A 20,786-nucleotide genomic window follows, 5' to 3' on the forward strand; every position below is an offset into this window, starting at 1 on the left:
GGGGATGTGGAGCCAGAAGTTAATGAGCCAAAATGAGTATGTTGGCTATGAGAAAGAGATCTTGTGGCGAAAGAAAGAACAAAACCAGGAACAGGCAGGAAGAACAGCCAGAAGCCACTGGAGAGAGCCAGCCCACCATCTCCTGGGAACCCGGGCCTTTGTCACCCTATTCCATAAGGTGTCCTCACCAGAACGGGCTGGAGAGAGAGAGACCCAGATGACGTCACTGCCCCTGCTGGCTTCAGCTGACTCCCAAGCCCCAGCTGGGATGACGGTTATTACCAGTTTTGATACCAACTAAGCAACAGCCAAACAAGAGGGGGGTTTGCCTTCTAAACACCAGATAAAAGGAAAGGGAACAAGGGATGGTGTTAAAATGAAATGCTTATTTAATGCTTTACCTTTCAAAGGCTTTAACTGATTTTCCTTCTTTTCTGTGTTTTAATACAAGGTTAAAAGGATTTTTAATAATGTGTTTGCCATGGCGCTAGGCAGGTTCAGGTCTCTGTATACCTTATTCAACATGGTTTAATATTGGACAATGACTGGGTTATGTTAACCCCTTTGGCCCGCTTATTCCATCTAAATTAATACATCACCACCTACTGGGAGGACACCGCAGTTAGCACTAGGCTGCATGCCAGGGTCGCTTGGAGTTTCTCTAAGGCAGCAGGGAAAGAACTCAGATTCTATTGCTCCAAAAGCTCAGGCCCTGCCATTTGATTTAAAAGGGGATGAGGATCTGCACTAGTGTTTTGTAGAGTAGGGTATATGACACACAGTCAAGCAATTCTGATTCCATACACTAGAGGGTGGTGGTGCCCATAGACGCCAACCAGTTCCTCACAACTTTTTGCAGAGGTTTCCGTTCACTGCCTTGCAAACAGCACAGAATCGCTTCATGCGAACATAACTGGGCTTTGAGGGTATCGGTGTGCTCCCATGCCTGGGCTGATTCCCCACAGGGCAGATCCCAACAAACAGGCAGATAATCCACTGCAGGGCTTGGGAACTAGCCACCAGACAAAGCCGGGGTTCAGCAAAGATCCTGCCCTCTGGCTCACTAAGGTCAGCACTGTAAAGCCGCAGGGCAAAGCAAGCAGCATGGATGTGGCCCTCCCTTCACAATGCAGCAAGAGGACAGCAAAGAGCCTCACTGGGGACTTGTCCTGTTCTGTGGGAGCTGAGCAGAGGCGGGGACAGAGAACTCATGCGTGTGCCCATGACTGAGCGAGCAGGAGAGACAGCGAGCACGGGCGGACGTGTGAGCCCGTCTCAGCGTAGGACAGCATGTGAACACGTGAAAGGGGATGCAGGAGCGCGCAGGCGGGGATGTGCACGTGTGGGTGTAAGGGCGAGCACGAGTGACTGTGAGGCCATGTCTACGCTCGGGGCCACAACAGCATCGCTACAGCGCCGCAATGATGCTGCTGTTGCCCCACAGTCCAGACACAGCCCACAGCGATGAAGGGGCTTTTCCGTTACCGTAGGAACACCGAGTGATGGTAGCTATGTCAACGGTAGCCTTCATTCGTCGATTTGGCTGCATCTACCCCCAGGGTTAGGTCAGCGTAGCTAGATCAGTGTGGATTTGTTGACCTCCATTTAACGTGTAGGCCAGGCTTGTGTGGATGTGTGTGTGTGTGTGAGTGTGTCTGTGTGCGAGAGAGCGAGAGAGAGCCCTTGGGTGACAGCTTGAGTGCATGTGTCAGGGGGTGGACATGTGTGTTTCCATGTACACGTGACTCCATGCGAGCACGTATGTGGGAGCATGTGACCACAGGACCAACTGGGGGTCCAAGGGAGTGTGTCTGTGTGTGGATGTATGTGGGGTTGTGAACACGCCAGAAAATGTGTGTGTGAGACGGGGATGGAGTGAGGCTGTTGGTGTCTTTCCTTTGGCACAGGGACGGCACCAGCCCTTCCACAACACCTCAGCAGCTACATGCCGAGCTCACGCTGGAAACCCGTCTGTTCCACTGACGACTGGGCAGGAGGGAAGCACGGACAGGCAGATCAACTCGGATGCCTCTGACGGTGAAGCCTGCTGCCCCGCAAACACTCGGCTCCACTGGCACCGGGGAGCTCCTAGGTGCTGTCTACGGGAACCAAGGGGCGAGACTGCCAATGGGCGCCGTTCGAGGCGTCCCTCCCTTGTCCCTTGGTTGTGAGTCTGGACTTGTAGGGACTCTCCGGGACCCAGAAACAGCAGCAGCCCAGGGCTGAGACATTTACAGCTAGACTGGATGTAGGCCTTGGGAACTGCCTGTGGGGAACAGCCCTGCCTTGCCTGCAGCGACGGCCCAGGGGGGCGCTAAGAGATCTCTCCCCACCCCACCTCCATTTTGAACTCTAGGGTTCTGACGTGGAAGCCAAGGAGGTGCCAGTCACAGTCCACGAGAGCCCTGAGTGAGGGCCAGATCCTGAGCCAGCAGCCTCCACTCCCACCGACCCCACTGAGAGCTGAGCACCCGACAGGATATGGCCCTAAATTTCAAGCCCTTTTGCTAGGGGAAGTTTCAGCAAGTTCCCCCGGCCCGGCTGGCGGCGTCAGCTGCTTGGCTCCAAACTCTGCACCTGGCTGACCATGGTCTTAGCCGAGCTGCCTTACACAGGCTGTGGGGCAAGCTTCTGCGAAGATCAATCAGGAGATGGGGAGGGTGTCCTCGGCTGCCTGGCAGAAAGTACCGTGAGGCACTTAATAGTACCTGTCCCCAGGATCTCCCAGGCATGGATTTATGCCTTGCGAGGTCACTGCTGTTGAGACTCTAATAACATGACTTTATTAGCTTTCTTGTTCCTTCTTTAAGATACAGTAGCGGGGGGGGGGGGCGGGGGAGCTGCCATACCTGGGAGGGGGGATTGGATAGGAAGCATCTGCCCTCGCGAATCCCCTTCTCGCTGACAAGAGGGAGAGGGAGAAAAATGATGCTCCTTCGAAATTTATCATGCACCCAATTACAATGTTAATTGGCAAGTCCCAGAAATCAATTAATTCGCAAATTTTTTTCAATTAAAAATTAAGATAAATCATAAAAACGTTATTAAGCAAAGGCCAAACTCCATGAACTTTTTTTTTTTGTCGGCATCTGGATTTTTTTTTAATTTAAATAAAAAAAAAAAGAGCTGTGTTGCCAAAGCCCGATGCCCTTGAGTGTCTTTGCTGAAGCGCCGGGGGCTGTCATCAGCAGGACTGGGCTGAAGACAGATAAAAAAATATCGACCGGTCGGACACACTGCTTCTGTTTTATTGATCAGGCGGGAATTTAACTTGCTGTGCATATCCACCGTGTCAGCAAGGGCCACAGGCGAAATGAAAAATACTTGGCTTGGAGATGTCGCCTTGATATGGCGGAAGGGAGGGGCAGGGGGAAGAAGGGGAGAAAGGGAAGAAGCGATGAAAGAAACAAGCCAATGGGGGAAAAATAAGATGAAAAAAGAGGGAAAGAGCCTGGAAAGAAAGAAAGAAAGAAAGAAAGAAAGAAAGAAAGAAAGAAAGAAAGAAAGAAAGAAAGAAAGAAAGAAAGAAAGAAAGAAAGAAAGAAAAGTTAGCACACAAGGGAGAGATAAGGACAGGTTTCGATGTCTAGTTCTCTCTCTGTGACACTCATTCAGTTTCGTGCCCCCCCCCACCCCCAGAGCTATGTTCACATGTCTCGCTGCTTTTAAGGGGAGAGATTTACTATGTATTTCAATGGAGCTTTGTAAAAAAAAAAATCTCACTCATAAATGTCTCTAATCTCACTCATTCAAAGCCTTGTAAGTCTGAGGCACTGGCTGCTCGGGGAGTGCAGAAGCAGCGCCTGCAAGCTGGCTGATGTGTTTATGTCCCTGGGCATAAATCTGGGAGACCGGAGGTGAGCGCCATGACCCTGACATGACATGTGCCAACAGAACTAATTTGGGTTTTACACACTCTATTTATCCTGTTGGGGCTTGGGAGTGCGCCGCGCTTGCCCCTTGGAGACCAGTGGCTTGGTGTGATTCTTTTGGGCGGCTGAAGGGAGGGGCAGGGCCGCCAGTCAATTTTTGCACCACGCAGGTCTCTCCCTGGTCCATGCTAGGAGCCTTCTTTGGTGACATAAAGTCCAGGAACTCCCTCTGGAATTAAACCAGGCCTGTGCACGTGGGGATCAGAGCTGTGCACGCAGCAGCCCGGTGTAAATGCTGTTGTAGGAGCAGGATTCCCCTAACCAGGGTGGATGGGGTGTGAGAGCCGTGCAGTCACACCACGCTGTAGGCCCCATCTGCACTACATGTTCATACCAGCGGCAGGCCCCAGTTACAACACGGCAGCCCCCCAAGACAACTGAGGCTGGCAGTGAGGATGGGACTGAGCCATATTTGAAGCATGTTCCCAGACTCCAGTGTTCTGGTCCCAGTGGAGACAGGGCCCCATCCAGCTTCCTGGAGAGTGTGGAGATGGGGAGCTATCTCCTTCTTTCACAGTAGCCCTGGGAGACAGCCCTCTCGGCATCAGCGAGGGCGGAGGAACCGCTGCCAGGGGCTGAGGCAGCAGTTTCTGCTCCCAGCTTGCCTGCCAAAGGAGGGAAGATAAAAAAGAGAGAGAGCGGGAAAGGGAAAAGACTGCCCACCCTAAGGGGAATGAGGAGGGAAGATTTAAATCCTGGCAGGATTCACTGAAAGCCTCCGTAGGCGCGGAAGCCACTGAAGTCCTTGGGTCTGGCTTTCCCTCCCTCACCATGAATCAAAGCTGGCACAATAGGATGAGCTGCTCTTCCCCCGTGAGCACCTACCCTGCTTTGAAAGGGACCTTCCTGCCGCCCCACTGCATCCCGCTCCACTTCCCTCTCCCCAGCAGCGTTGGGTCTCCGCTTCCTGCCAACCGGAAAACCGTTGGGAGCATTTTCCCTTTGCACCTAGCTTGAAGGAGCCAGCCTCAGCTGTATTTTGGGAAATGCCTTGCAATCAGCTGGGACGTAGGAGAGCGTGTGTGCTGGGCTGGCTCTCAGCACACTGGGAACTCCGCAAGGCAGCTTTGTCTCCATGGGGCCCCTCGTTAACCCCTAGAATGCTGTGCACACCGAGACCTCACCCCCACTCTCTTCATGTGGGCCACAAAGCAGCCAAATAACAAGAGCCTGTTAACCAGGGAAGGTAGCAGCTAATGGAGGCTGCCCGGTGGGATTTTAAAGTACGTATTTATTCAAATAGCTTGAACAAAGATCAGCTGTGTTTGTTCCATAGTTGTTATTGTTTCCTGTGCACACAAATACTACAATGATGAGTGCAAGAAAGAAAGAAAGAAAAAAAGAAAGAAAGAAAGAAAGAAGCACTGTAGCTTCTTTAAGTAGCTTTGTATCCTTGTTCATAATTTTTTATCCCAGGCAAGTATCCCTGTGCCTCATGCAGCAAACGGTGCTTTAGGAAAGCTACGTTTCCTTCTTTGTCCAGCATTCCACGCACATCCCTGTAACTAAAGGCACCTGTTGAGCACCCCTACAAGGTGTTAAGAGCTGCTTATGATCAGCTGTTTCATGATAAATCTAAAGAGTCATATGTCCTCTGAGCCTACAGTTTAGCTCTTTGAATAAGAAATCTAGCGAGTCTCCTGTTGACTGAGGCCACTCACACAGAAATAATGTGACTAAAGCACAATTAGCGAGACTCCACATTAAACCAAACCAAACTACATGAGACATAATACAGCCCTTAGACCAGGGCAATGTCTGAGTGCTTGAAATTACCTGGATCCAGATAACAGAGAGACCCGATGGACACGGCTGGTTACAGTGCTGCACCAGAGACGTCAAAAGCTAATGCTGAGCCGGGCACTATGCACACATAGTGAGAGAGTCTCTACCCCCAAGAGCTACATACAGGTAAAACAAAGGATGGGACGGGAGAAGTGACTTGCCCAAGGTCAGCCAGGTGAACAGTGGCAGAACAAGGAACAGAACCCAGGGGTATAGACTCAATGTGCATTGCCCCATTCCCCAGACTATGCTGCCTACCAAATTTTAGTAATGACAGTTCACATCCGTTTACAGCTATGAACTCACAGCGCTGAAGTATAAGATTGAACAAGAGCATTAAGGTGGCAAAGTCAAGCACCAAGTCACTAAAGACTATCATAATGCAGATGCACAAGGGGGCCAAATTAAGGTGACATGGGCATCCTTAGTTCTGGCATTTCCTCGCTTTTGTGTGCTTCATTTTGCAATCTTAATGTTCTTTTAACATAGGTGGTTTTTTTTTCCGGTGTGTGTGTGTGGAGATAGTTTACATTCCTAAAATTTTTAAAAAGCAAACAGGAAAACCAGAAATTCCATCATGTGGAACCACACTGACCCCTCTCCCCCACGTGGGTCAGCAAAAGGGCACAGTGCAGTCCTCTACTACTTGAGCTAAGTTGGTAGCAGTAGAAGGCTCTTATCTTCTATATGAACCTGCCACTAGCGGGCCATGAGACACTGCTTTGCCAGTGGGTTTCCCAGCTATCTGTGACAGCAGAGGAATGTTGAGACTTGGGAATCCTAGGTTTCACTCCAGGGTTCTAGGGGCTACAGACCCTTCTGCCCCATCACTCCAGGTTCTCCCCGATCCACTTCTGCTCCTATACTCTCCTGTCTACCTCTTACACTCTCCTTCCCAGCTCCTGACATTGTTTCCCCTATTCACTTCTATCTACCCTGGCTCTTGCCCATCCCACAGTCTCCTGGTTCTCAGACCCAGTGGCACAGCTGTTTGGGAAGAACAACTGCAGTGAACGTCTTACTCAGTGTCTGTAGCCCTGGGCTGGAGCGTGCTCAGTGCAGATAAATTCTCTGGAGAATTGAGAAGCCGAACTCTAACAAGTCTTTACTGAGCATGTGCAAACTGAGAATTTTATAGAGGCTCATAACTTGGCCAGATTTGGGCATATTTTCATGCAGACAGCAAAAGCCACACCTCTGGCACCACCTGCCCTCGACCAACTTCAAGTGCTTGCTCCAAATCATGGAAGCACCAGAGCATCTCAGTTTTTATTTGTATTTTATCTCGGACACAACAATGTATTTTTCCTTTATGTCATTCTCTGAAACAGCTGACCCGTTTTAGCTTAACTTTCCCCCCAAAATTCAGTTTGAGACAGACACCCAGCATGGGAAATTTCAGCCCATGTGATTTAAGTTTGGCAAGTTATAAGCAACTAAAAAGAAGGGTCTTATAATGGAAAGTGTTAGGCAACCTTAATTATAGGCGTGTCATGACCAGCTCCACCAATAATATTCACCCAGACACACATTCTATGGCATATCCATTCATATATGTATATTGGGGCAAGTTTATGTATAAGGGGCCACCACATCAGTGGGCTGGCTGCACACAGAACAAACTGATCGTCATTCTGAGGGCACAGTGCCCAGTTAGCTCCATCAGGAGCCATGTGGACGGGAGCATGGTGGAGGCTGGAAAATTTAGCAAATAGCACCTGGTGAGGGTGTGCCGTAATGTGCCCTGCACTGTCCAGTGACCCCAGATTCATACAGGGCAGTCAAAGAGTGGGCTGCCGTTCACCCCTTTCCCTACACCACTTTCTTCCCCACCTTCCTGGGGCCACACGTTCCCGGTCAATCACACCAGGCGCGCTCTCTTCATGTGGCGGGATGGGGAGCATGGTGCTTCCCTTGGGTGTGTGCTCGCATTGCCATTGACAATCAGCAGGAGCACTGATTGTGTGCCATTGTGTGCCATTGACATCAGCAGGAGCACAAGGCTGCATGCAGGAGATGGGATTGTGGGAATCTGGACGTTACGGAGTTGCTTTTGATTCCTCAAACGACCCCCACCTCCTGGACAGGAGATGGAGATGCAACCCACGCTGCACCGAGAGACACTCAGACCGGCTTCGGGATATTACTGCCGGCCGAATTCCACAATAGACCTGATTGCTGCTTCCTGGCTACCCTGGAGCTGGTGTCAATAAATACATAACTATGGGCAAGATAGACAGGTGCAGGGTCCGATCCATGTATCTGTACAGGCTCAGTGGGACCTGGGGCACAATTACGTGCCATGCATATAGGTCTGATGTGGTACTGTTATTATTTATTATTTCTATTGTGCGAATGCCGAGAGGCCTAATCAAGGATTGGGTCCCCATGGGGCTGGGTGCTGCACACAGATAAAATGAACAGAGGGCCCCTCCCCTAAAGAGTTTCTGGGACTGGTTCTACACCCAAACCCTATTCTTCACAACTGGCCTTTGGCTCCTTGGAACGGGAGCTTCCCAAAGGTAAGCTCCTACTTCATTTCTCTGCAGAGGGAGAGCATGAATTTTCCGGTACTGAAGGAGTTAATCCCATAACGCTGAGGGCTTGTAGTTTTGTTTACTTTCAATTTATACCCTTCGCTTAAAGAGGGGAAAAAAAAGAAAAAAAGGGGGGGGGGGGAAGAAAGCCAGGTGACATATTCTAAGAGGGAGCACTGAAAACGTGTTAAGCACTTCAAAATCTCATATATTCAATCGGCCTCTGGCAAGACATCTGCCTAATGTTAGCGCTTAAATATCCTTTTCCATTTTACATGCATTCAAGTCTCATTTGAGCGAAATGAAACGGTATTATTAAAGGGAGATTTTGCACAAATGGCCTGAATTTGACATGTCAAGTTCAATGAGGCTGTTACATATGTAACGCCGAGAAGGGCTCCGAGGCTGCTGGCTCTTGAAACGCCGCCAGTGGCTCAGAAATGAAATTTGCATGCAGCCCTCTCCCTTCCCTCCCTCCCTCGAAACGCTGAGCTGGGACTCGCGGGGCGGTTCTCAGGCCCCAGCCACTTTAAGGAGGGGTTTGGACCCAGATTCAAGGCTGAACCCTTCAGGTTGGGCCCATCTCAGCTCAAACCCACGCAATGTTTGAAGAGGCTTCTGGTAAATTCCACTTCACTACGTGCCCTGTTTCAATGACTGGCCTCAAAGCTGCTTCTCCCACCCCTGGCTTCGTCTCTTCTCTAGGCACAGCCCCTCAACGCAGGTGACTGCGCTCACAGCTGGTTGCCAGCCCCTTGGGATGGCATCTAACCACACCGGCTCAGTCGCGCCCCTCCTTGCCTGAGAGTGGCTTTCCAACGGTCCCAAAGGGTGGGGTTCCCGCCCCTCCCTGTGGAGATGGTTCCACAGCCCCATAGATCTCGCCTGCAAGGAGCCTTTTCCTGCAGTTCAGCCCATCCTCCATCCCATCCCTCCTGTGAATACCCTGGGAATGCTTCCTCTTTCCACTGCTCCCCTTCCTTTGCCCCCACCCTCCCTCCGTATGGCACTAACTTCCTGCTGAGGAGCTGCCTAACCTCAAACCCAGCGTGCCAGGCAAGGTCGCCCCAGACCCAACGGTCTGTTCCACCGGCAGACCACTGCTCCTTCCAGCCCAGTATCCCACCTCTGGAAGCAGGCTGGCCTGGACGCTTTTTTGCTAAGGCTGTGATGATGCCTGCAGAGTGGGTCTGAGGGGATCAGCCTTGCCTCACTGTAAGCGCTGGCCATTTATTTTTGTTGCTGTAAATGATTCAGGTTTATTAAAACATCACCACACAAACCATGACTGGCTGTGTCCTCTGTTAAAAACTGAGCCCCGCTGGAAAGCAACCCCTCGGCATGTTTCTCCCCATCAGATTGATAAGTAACAGCTGCTCTGTCATTTTCATAATGACTCGGCATTGGCAGGGAGTGGGCTGGGCTCCTGCCCCGATCCCCATCACGTTTATAGCCCTTCCTTTATTTGTATGTTGATTGGATTATTTGAGATCATCATGAGTTTCTCTCTCCTCTCGGTGATGTGTTGCTCTCTTGCTCCCGGCTCTTCCTGTGGCCAGGCCTCCAGGGCAGGGAGCGGAAGAAGGGCCACTCGGATTGTTACAGCCAACCAGCCCTGCCTGGCTGGGAGAGCAAGGGGTTCATTCCAGGTAAGCAGCCACATTTGTGTCCCGTTCCCCGGTGCTCCTGCTCACCGCCCTGGCAGGAGTTTCGGGGGCTCCCTCCCCGGCTAGGGCGGCCGCGGCCAGGAGGCGGGGAGAGAGTGGCAGGGCGACGAGCTGCTTTGTTGGAGATTAGCCTCTCTTGCCTGAATCCATAGAACAGATTGACTGTTATCTGTCATGGCACGGTGGGAGTTGTTATTTAATAATTAATAAAGACCTCTGATTCTTCTTCACTGCACACGGGGCCGACCAGAGCCGGCCGGGGAAGAGAGGGCGAGCCAGAGAGAGCTGTCTGCTCTTTAACTGCCGCTGTTATTTAAAGGAATAATGCCATTCTTTTTCATTTGTCAGCTGGCCCACAATGGCCCTTGTCATGCTTTATGATTTAGGGTTTCCTTTCCTTTCCCATTAAACGCCACCTTCCCATCACCGCCTTGCACCAACCAGAGGCTGCTCTGCAGTTTCAGTTTCACTCTGATATTGGCCCAACTTCCTTGATGGGCTGCTCTGACCACTAATTGCTTCTGTTCATTTAAACCTGTTCACTAATTTGCAGTGGCCCTTTATTAAGTTGGATGCCGCCCAAATTACACCATAAATTACGCACACAAGGGGACTGGGTGTCGCGTGGGATGAATGGATTGGCTATTCCCTTTTTTTTTCCTCCTCTCTCTCACTGTCTCTCTTTTAAAGAGCCATGGATCTGCACTCCAGCTGAGTGCCACCTGGGTGATGAATCTGGGAGGTCTCAATCCAGCCCCAGTTCAGGAGGTCTCTGCTGAGGTTCCCTCCATTCTCCCTTCATCTGCAGCTGATCGCAGTCATTGCTTGGCTGGAAAAATATCCCAGACTCAGCTGAGTCTGAAGTGGGCTTTCTCTCTTTCTCTCTCCAAACCTCAGTGGTGGTCTGACCAGGTGCTATGGGGCAATTAATCTGAGCCACTCCCCCACCTCCAACTCCCTTCCCTATCCCCCGGTGATGTAACTTAGCTTCCAGTCGGCAGTTTGATTCTTTTTCTCACCTTTTAATGACCGGGGAATTCATTAATAATTGAAATAAACACGCTCTTTTCCAAGGCTGCTGAGTTTTATTAAGGCAGGGGCAGGGATCTGCCAACCCTTGGCTGCAGTCATTCCCTAAATAACTGCTAGCAGTTAAACTGCAATTAATTTTTTTTTAAATAGGGGAACTTTGCTGTGCTGGGGAAAGCAGCAGGCAGTGAGAGCTGAAAGGCAGCCTGGGGCAGCAGGCTCTCTGCTAAATGCCTGCTGCCTTGGGGGGTTTGGTTTTGCCCCCTTGAGCCTCATACCTGCTGAAGCAAAGTACCAGGGATGCCTCGAGCTGACAGCCGTAAGTACCTGCTCGCCCGAAAGCTTGCAGCACAGTGGGAAGCCGCATGTCCCTGGGTTTTAGCGGGGCTGGAGGAACATAAGAACAGCCACACTGGGTCAGACTAAAGGTCCATCTAGCCCAGTGTCCTGTCTGCCGACAGTGGCCCATGCCAGGTGCCCCAGAGGGAATGAACAGAACAGGGAATCATCGAGTGATCCATCCCCCGTCGCCCATTCCCAGCTCCTGGCAAACAGAGGCTAGGGACACCTTCCCTGCCCATCCTGGCTAATAGCCATTGATGGACCTATTCATTAGTTTATGTCTAAGGAGTGCTTCCAAATCTCTGTCATCCTGCTGACTTTGATGGGGGCTGGATCAGGGCCTGGGCTCCCAGGTGAAAACGAGTTTGCTGGATTTAGCCCAATCCATTGGGCGCTTCATGCCCACAACCCCTCCCCCCCCACCACACACACCTCGTTCGCTATCACTGGCAGGGCCTGCTTGGAAAGTGCCCATGGCCCGCTGGCCCCGGAGAGACGCCTGCTCCCACACCTGGATTTTAAGCTTTGGCGAGCTGGCCGCTCTGGTGGAGAGAGGATGGAAAAAAGGGCAGCCCCTTACCTGACGTTCAGCTGAGTGAGTTTCTCCAGCTCCTGCTCCATGTGTTCCTGCAGTTCGCCGGGGCGCAGAAGGACCTGGCAGATGGGGCAGATCGGGGCCTGGCTGTCGAACAAGGTTGCTTTCTTTTTGCCTGTGGGGAGAGGAGTGGAGAAAGCATTAACCCTCATGCCTGTGTAAGCCCAGTCTTGGTTGAAGCTGACATTACCCCAGCCACGTTTCTCTGCTGGCCTAATGGTAGCGCGTGGACGTGAGAGAGACCCCGTGACACAAGATGCTAACAGGGAGGTGGCGGGCGCCCTACCCAGCTCCACGGCACAGCAACCCCAAAGGGAGCGAAAAGGAAAGGTGAGGCTTTGCCATTTGGTTTCTATCGAGGCAGCTCCATGCTCTTCCCGTGAACCCTCGCAGCCGGGTCAGACACAGCCTCCAGGTCCTATTCCCTTGTTCGACCGAGACCGGGTGTCTGGGGACAGGGCTGGGTGGGAAATTGCTAGTGTGAGTGACACGCTCCCACTTCAGGCTGGCTGAATTTCAGCGTGACGATCTGAACACGACTAATAGAATACAGGCTAATGGAAAAAACTATTCCATAGCATATTTTCTAATGAATTTCACTCCCTGGCAGCAGGCACAGTGAGAGTACGAACACCCCTCCAGATTAAAGGATCTTCGGCCAGGCACGTTGTACATGTCATCACCAGTGGGAGGCAGTGGGGTCCAGTGAACCGAGCCGAGGTTCGATTTCCTTGTGCTCCCCGATCTGTCTCTCTCTCTGTATCCAGCTTGTCTTATGCAGGGCCCGGCTTTGTTCTCTCTGCACAGCACCTCACACGACGGGCTCCTAGGCACTCTGGGAATATAAATAATATTCCTGGCTCTGCCATTGCGTCCCTGTGTGGCCTAGGGCAGGACCTTATCCCCGCTCTCTGCCTTGGTCTCCCCATCTATAAAATGTGGAATGACGCCATTGCTCTGCCACTTGGAGATGGACGGACGATAAAGTGCTAATTACTATTGTTAAGCCCGACAGCCCCTGTGTGAGGTGGGCCAGGATCATTAACCCCAATGTACAGAGAGGGGAATTCCCCCAGCCCATGCAGTGAGGCAGTGGCAGAGCGGCTTACAACCCAGGGCACTGTTCTTTCTCCCCAACCCCTCAGAGATGAGTAAGTCCCACTGAAGGCCATGGGAATTTCTCATTTCCTGTGGTGAGAGGAGAAGAACCCCCGGAGCTCCTGGCTTGTTCCAGCTCCGGACTCAGAGCACACGCCTCTCCCTCCTGCCCACCCCACATGTCCAGTAACAACCTATAAAAGGAGAGCTCAGTGCCATGTGGGAGCCTGGCGGGGGCTCCCTTCTGCTCTGCAGCAGCTCCCCATTACTGAATCCCACCCTGCGCTCCCTGGAGTGCTGCACCGCGGCCATGGCCACACGCCTTGCCTGGCTTCCTGACAGCAGCTCCGCTCAGGCTGCTCCCCAGCGCTCCAGGAGGAAGGCTGGCAGCCCACTGGAAAGGTCACGGGCCAGATCCTGGCTTCGCCGTGCTGAAGTTCACTGAGTCACACCAGGAATCTGTTCGATCTCATGTGGTTCGTCTCCCCATAGGTTGATGTTATCGGGGGCCCGATAATGGGAGGTGCTGAGTGTCTCCGACTTCCCTGGGAGTTGGGGGCGCTCAGAACCCTGCAGGATCAGACTGGGGAGAGCTCAGAAAAACTCTTGCGGCTCGCCCCAGGCCTGAGAATGCTGCCTTTCTATTTTCACTGCACAACCAGTTTTCTCTGTTTAAGTCCCTGTTCCTAAGCCAATTTCCTCCAGCTCAGAAACTTTATTGCCCCCTCTGTTAGGAATATACAGCGCCTATTTAACATAAAATAAAACTCTAAAGCAAACAATGAAGCTACAATAAAGGAGAAAACCCCAACGGCCTCCAAATCCCGGTTTCCCAGCTGTATTAGCGACTGCGCTCATAAGGGGGCGTGCCGAGTCCAGGTCTGAGCACTCCTGCCAGGGGAAGCGTGCTTTATGGCTGCCTGTTGTCATCTAATGTGAACCCTCCTGCTGGATTATTTATTTATGTATTAGACACGGATCAAATTGGTGAAATCCAGGCGAGAGGCAGTAATGCACAATAAAGCAGTCTGCGCTGGATACAAGGGGCTGCATGCAACGTGGCCTTCCAATCACCAGCCAAAAGGTGCCATTTTATGGCTCCTGAGAACAGCGGAGCCCAGCTCAATGAATGCCCGTTAAAGGAAGAGACCTTCTCAAAAAATGAAATGTGGGCGCAGGCAGCTTTACTGGGTTCCTGCTGCTCACCGTATAAACAGCCTGTGCACAGATTTAACGAGAGGCAAGGTCTGAAATAAGTTTGTGACTAACCTTGGCTCCTCCTTGCCTTTGAAGGGCACAAATAGCCAGTGATGGTGCTTCCGTGGGGCTCGCAAAGCACTTTAGGAAAAGCCGTTAATTAGATCCCAGCCCCCTGTGGGGCAGGTATATAGTATCTCACTTTTCCCATGAGGAAATGGAGACAGCGAGAGGGACTTGCCCAAGGTCAGAGCCAGAGATCGGAACAACACCATGAATCCACTGACTCCTTACAGCCCCTCCTGCTCTAACCACTAGCTCATACTCCCATCCCAAAGCCAGGCAGGGAACTCAGGAGTCCTGACTCGCAGCCCCTCTCTAGCCACGAGACACAATTTCTGCCTCCAGCCCAGAACAGACTCCAAGGGCTCTGACCCCTCTCCCACGCTTCCCTGCTCCACCCAGTGTACCCCACTCCCCTCCCGGCAGATTTGCAGACATGCAGCTTTGCTATCCTAGGATGTCTCCCCCTCTCTCAGACAGAAGCTCTCTCCTCAGTCTGTCATGTTTAAATAATGCCCAAAAACCAAACTGGAGCCAAACAACCAGCGTGCGCTGACCCTGGCGGGAAAGGCCGGCATTTGAGCAATTCCAGCTTCCTGTTGGAGCCTTTCCACTTTTGTGTGGCGGGGGCTTGAAATAGCCCGGGAGGGACCCCCACCGCCTGCTATTTATAACGTTAGCCCCAGCAACAAAACAATGGCGTTGTCTGACTCTCCCTCCCAAAATAAACAGGCCGTCTTCGAGCGGACGGGAAATCCTGCTGGGTCCCCACTGGGTAAACATGCTGCCCTCCTGGATCCCCTCCCCATCCGCCTGCGCTGGGCGTGCGCCCTCCGAGACCTAGGCTGTCTGGGACGCAGAACGGTAGCAGATGCGCTGGGATGGGGCGGGCACCCTTTCCTGCCATCGCCACTAGGGACGCTCTTGAGCCACCGTCTCCAGCCGTGCTCTCAGGGCCGAGCCCGGGGGGCCTTTAGGGCGAAGGAGGGAAAGTCACCCGGGGCCATGGGGCAGCGGCACTGCTACGGTGGGCAACGGGGCAGCAGCCTGAAGAAGCCAAAGCAAAAGGAGCCCATCACGTGCCAGGGGGCGGCTTTGCTACCCTCAACCGACCAGCCTGTTTCACCCGTTCTGTGTCGGCAGCACGCTGGCTGCCCGCGGGCGGCTGCCCCGCAATTAGCTTCCTTGGGCTGCGCGTCCTGAAGGCAGCTGCGGGTTAAACTGGCTCCTCTTCCCCAGCACAGACCAGAGCTGCGGGCTGCAGGATCCTGACTCGAAGGCCGGGGGCTATGAAACGGAACCTGCCTGGCCTCCAAGGGGCCACGAGGCTTCCCCTCTGCCGGGAGACCGCCCCCTTCTTCCAGGGCCTGGGCCACACGCCACTGCCATTAATGGAAAGACTCTCATCGACTGTACTGGGCGCTGGATCGGGCCCTGTGTTCCCAAGCCCAGCCTCCCTGTCCAGGGTCCAGCAGCCCCCTCAGGCCAGGCCGGCAGGAGGATGAGCAGTGCTCCCCTTAGCTGCCAGCTACTCTGACTGAACTGAAACAAATCTGTGCCAACCAAGCACGGGGCAGCTGTCCCTGCGCTGCACGCTGTCCCACCTCGGACCAGGGTGGGGACAGCGGGGCGAGGGCTCCCACCCTCCTGCTCCGGTGAGCACAGGCGCCTGCCGCTGGCGCTGTCGGGGGGGGTCCTCCATCAGGGTTCAGCAGCGCGGGGCCTATGACACACAGCTGCGCAGGAGTGTGATTGATTGCTGCGCTGGGGCTTCATGGCAGAGAGGGAAAGACTCGGCCACTGCTCAGAGGAGCTGCCAGACTCACTATGAGCCGCAGGGAGGGGACCCATTCTGACTCCTACACACGGCTCCCAGGCCTGCAGGACTCGCGCTCCTGAGGCCAAAGATGTGTTGTCTGTGCACGAGGCCAACTGAGAACACACCCCGGACCATATTCCCTGGCCTCAGGGCCAGCCGGACTCCCACCCTTTGATCTCGTCTCTTGTCTGGGGATGAAGCCTGGGCATCGTGCAATGCGAGAGCAGGGTGCAGCGAATCCTGAGTGCAGCAGCTTTCATTTTTGGAGGGGCAAAGGAAGGCAGAGACATCCTTAGCTTGGCATCAGTCCAATCCATAGGTAGGGGCTGGCAGGGCACTCACCACCACGAAGGAGTGAGTCCGGCTCTGGGATCTCAAGCTGGTAACTGACCCAGCCCACACCACTGAAACTCAGAAGCCACCTCTGAACTGAGCTAGGGTGGTAAATCTATTCCACTGGGGGGGCAGGGGAGAGGGCATCTACCTGTGACAGGCGCTGCCCAGAGTTCCCATCCTGGGTCAGACCTGCCTGCCCATGCGGACCTGCCCGGTGCCCCCAGCTCCGCTCTCTGTGCCAAGCCTGCTCCTGGGAGACCATGAACGGCTCTTTTCAGGGTTTGTTTTTGGCAGCTGTGTTTTTGTTTTCCTTGCCTCTCTCTCCCCCCTTCGGTCCCTTGTCAAGCTGTAGGGCTCTGCTCCAGTGTTTACCTTCCTCCACTCTGCTGCGTTCCCCGTCGCTGGCTAGTGCCAGAGAGATGAAAAGGCAGACCCTGGGCTCTCCTGCTGTTTGCATGGTCTCTCAGGCTCCGAGCAAATGTTTAACTGTAAGTGTTGAAACTGAATATTTCCTGCCCTGAAAGCAGAGAGTTCTTGATACACAAATGAACCCCTGCGCTGTGGAATTTTTCCACAGGCCCCTTCAGAGGGAGCTTGCAAATGGATCACAACCCAGGTGGCTACTGGATTAATAGTAATGCGCCCTCCTCTCCCTTCTGGAGACTGGGAGCTAGATCCTTGTCTTGGTTACATCGATGTAAATCTAGAGCAAATCCGCTTATTCCCCAGATTGACACCACCATGACTGAAAGCAGGATCGGGTCCCTGGGCTCTGAACATAGCTTAGATATCTGTGAAATGAGTCTGACAATCGCAGCTCAGTCCCTGACGAGCTCCGTTGCTATAAAACAGACACAAATGCAGCCCGTGCCCAACAATTAAATCTGAAATAGCAGAGAGGGTTGTGGGTCAGGACTGAGGGGCATCGTCAGAGCTGTTGTGGGGGGAGATTCAGGGCTGGGATACCAGGGGGCTGCGGGTCGGGACTGAGGGGCATCGTCAGGGACTGAGCTGAAATAGCAGAGAGGATTGTGGGTCAGGACTGAGGGGCATCGTCAGAGCTGTCGTGGGGGGAGGTTCAGGGCTGGGATACCAGGGGGCTGCGGGTCGGGATTGAGGGGCACCGGCAGGACTGGGATACCAGGGGGCTGTGGGTCAGGACTAAGGGGCATCGTCAAAGCTGTTGTGGGGGGAGGTTCAGGGCTGGGATACCAGGGGGCTGCGGGTCGGGATTGAGGGGCACCGGCAGAGCTGTGTAAGTATGTTGCTGAAGTGACTCTAAAAAGAACAACCAAAGGAAACTCCTTCAGTGCAAACAGCAAGAGAAATGCAAAGGAAGCGACTCCTCCTCTCAGAGACTTTGGACAGTGAAGTTCTCAGTCTCTTTCAGCTCCATCTGAGCTGTAAATCGCCCCCGAACACCAAGTAAAAGTTCCTCCACTTAGCTTTGAAAAAAAGGGTAATGCAATGGAAGCTACTGGTGGGGGTTAGATGACTCACCAATAACTCATATAAGGCAGCTGAGACCTACGGCTGAATTCCCACCTGCCCTTCCCCATGGTGAAGGATGAGCTGGGTTCCTACGCAGCATTCTCACCAGATCCCAAATAGCAGGAGTAACAACTGGGATTGCACCAGACCGGGGAGCTCCGAGCTAGGCCGGATCAGCACCCAGGTCGAGCAGCCAGCTAAACACACGATGCAGTCACTGTCCCTAGCGCGTCATGATGGGAGCCATGCAGCCTCCAGGAAGTTCTGCAGCACCTCCCTGGGTCATAGAGCACTTTGCAAGGGTGGGTTGGTGTCACTATCCCCACTGCACAGATGGAGAAACAGAGGCATACCGCGGTGAAATGAATCTCACAATGAGGCAATGACTGGCCTACAACTGACTCTCAGCCTCCTGCTCCAAGCACCAGATCTCACTCTCTCCTGGATCTGGAAAAAGAACCCAGGAGTCCTGACTCCCAGCCCTTCCCCACACCACTCTAGCCGCTAAACCATCCCTCCCCGCTCCCCAGGGCCAGGAATCCTAAATATGATAAATATCCATGTCATATAAATGGACAACTAAAGCACCTCAGCTCCCGGAGCCGCAGGCAGATCAGATCTACCTGAGCTAAAGATGGACGGGAGAAGAGACGAGGCCACTAGGGCACTACAGAAAAGCCTAGACTAATTTAGACGCACAGAGAAGAGCCACAGACCCCACAAAGGCCCCAGGAACTCTGCTATTTCTATGGTACTTTAGGTGGGAGTGGCTCAGATCCCGCCGTGATGGCCAGCAGCACAAAACCCGAGAATAGAAAGATCAGCAAAAGGACAGCTGGGAACAGCCCCGCTAGGAAGCGTTGGGAGAACACTGCAAACGATGTCCTAGAAACATTGGCTAGATCCTCACATACATTTGCTGTGACGGACTCTGACCCTTTTTGGGTCTGCGAATGTTGGTGGGTCACGTGTTATTAGCACTGGCACCAAGGAAAGTCAACTTCAAACTCCCCCCTCCCAGAGTGCACGCAGAAAGCAAAACCGGGAATTCGTTTTCGGTGGGTGTTAGACCAGAATGACCGTCGTCCAGTCAGCAAACAAAAACAATTCCATGTGACTTACGGAATGAGGCAGCCACTGGGTAAGAGAAATTCACACGCAACTTTGAATAAACAAACTTGAGAAGAATCACGCATCGGTTCATTCCGGGAACACAATAAGATGCAAAATTAGTTGAATAAATTGTTTGCAACTGGATTATTTGTTTGGAACTACCACCCCTTCATCTAGCCCCTGCCCCAGCCAATGCGTCTCTCCGGGTCTCCCTGTCTAGGGGTGTAAATTGGGGCCCCTATGGTATGTTCAGGTGGGCAGGGGCAGCCAGGAGGAAAAGCAGGGCTGTTCGCTCCAGGCTATTTGCTCGTGTTTTGCCCATTCTACTTTGAAGTGCCCCAGCAATAGGGCTCCGACCCCCTCCCTAGAGATCGCATCACCAGTTGTGCCCAGTTGCTTTTCTCCCACTGACACGTCTTAATGATCAGAAAACGCCTTCCCCGCATTTAATTGTCGTCAGCCCAAGCCATGTTCCAGGCGCGTGAGTGCAACGGAGACCACTCCTCCGTTTCCTTTTCTTATTTCCGCCTTCCTTTTTTCTAAAGACGCCTCTGTCGCTTAAAATCAATCAAAATCATTTGACCTGAAACGCCTCTGAATAAAAACAACCCCACGCTGGGACCCGAGGTGCAACAGTTTATGCTGCGCCTCTCGGGCTGCACCGAAAACAGGTGGGTGGGAAGGGTCACAGTGCCCCAGCCTCCCTGGGGGTGTCACGGCTGCAAGCGCCTCTCCTGCACCCCCCACGCACGCCTACACATGGCTCCGCAGCAATTCGTTTCTGCTCTGTGATGGGCCTGGTGTTATCTGTGTCCTGATAGCAGGTATCGTGCGTGACAGGCCTCCTTTCCTTCCAGCTCACAAAACAATCATTCAAAGCAAGCCCCATATTAGCTCTGAAGCAGGCAAACGCTCGCCCTCCTCCCCGTGAACTGGGCAACGCCGTCCATTGCAAACAGCTCGGCAGTGACAGTAAGTGGTGGTGACGGGGCTGTGGTGGGCTGCTGGGCGGCGGAAAGAACACGGCGATTGAAGAGGAGATGGTTTATGTGTCAGCACAGAGTATCTGCGACCAGGCAGAAAGACGTGGGGAAGCAGAAACTGTTTGGTAATAAAGTGACAGAACATGAATAATGTTGATCTTTGCCTTCCGTATTTATTCTCTAATCAGCATATCCCTGTCTGTGGATTTGGATCATACCAGGCTATTTACTGTCCTGCTTTAGGGACGGAGCACTGTCTCTGTGGGGTTTCCAGTACCTCCCTTTGGGCCCGATTCTGGGTGGTGGTGAATGTTCGCGGCTTCAGCACATCGCAGGATCAGGACGCTCAGCTCTGAGTCAGTTTCAGAGCAAGGCCTGATGAATCAGGGGCCAGAGGGCAGTGCTGTCCCGGGGCAATGCCCCAGACTCCACCCCTTCCCCGCCTCTTCCCCCGGCCCCACCCCCTGCCCCGCCTCTTCCCCCAGATCCCACCCCTGCCCCGCCTCTTTCCCCGACCCCACCCCCTGCCCCGCCTCTTCCCTGGCTCCACCCCCTGCTCCGCCTCCTCCCCGGCCCCGCCCCTGCTCACTCCTCTCCTGGTCCTCAGACAGTCTGTGTGCTGAGCTCTGTCGGGTTCAGAGCCCTCTGAGGTTCATCCCAGCCGACGGGCAGGGCCTGGCAAGGCAGCAGCACCAAAGGGGCTGTTTCAATGACCATCAACATCAGCAGGTGCTGGGTCAGGAGCAGAAAGACCAAGGGCCTGATGCTCCACAGCCTTACACCTTGTGCCATCACCAAC

The 20,786-nt window shown here is 53.2% G+C and overlaps 1 protein-coding gene across 1 annotated transcript in view; it reads right to left on the reverse strand.

Annotated features, from left to right (window-relative positions):
• RNF220 (ring finger protein 220) overlaps positions 1-20,786 on the reverse strand; it is a 329,212-nt gene that overhangs the window by 111,574 nt on the left and 196,852 nt on the right. The window contains exon 4 of the mRNA XM_073357946.2: positions 11,873-12,002. Within this exon, the coding sequence (XP_073214047.1) occupies positions 11,873-12,002 (130 nt within the window). The remainder of the gene's footprint in view (positions 1-11,872; positions 12,003-20,786) is intronic.

This window comes from Lepidochelys kempii, chromosome 8 (assembly GCF_965140285.1).
Source record: "Lepidochelys kempii isolate rLepKem1 chromosome 8, rLepKem1.hap1, whole genome shotgun sequence".
Taxonomy (NCBI): Eukaryota; Metazoa; Chordata; order Testudines; family Cheloniidae; genus Lepidochelys; species Lepidochelys kempii.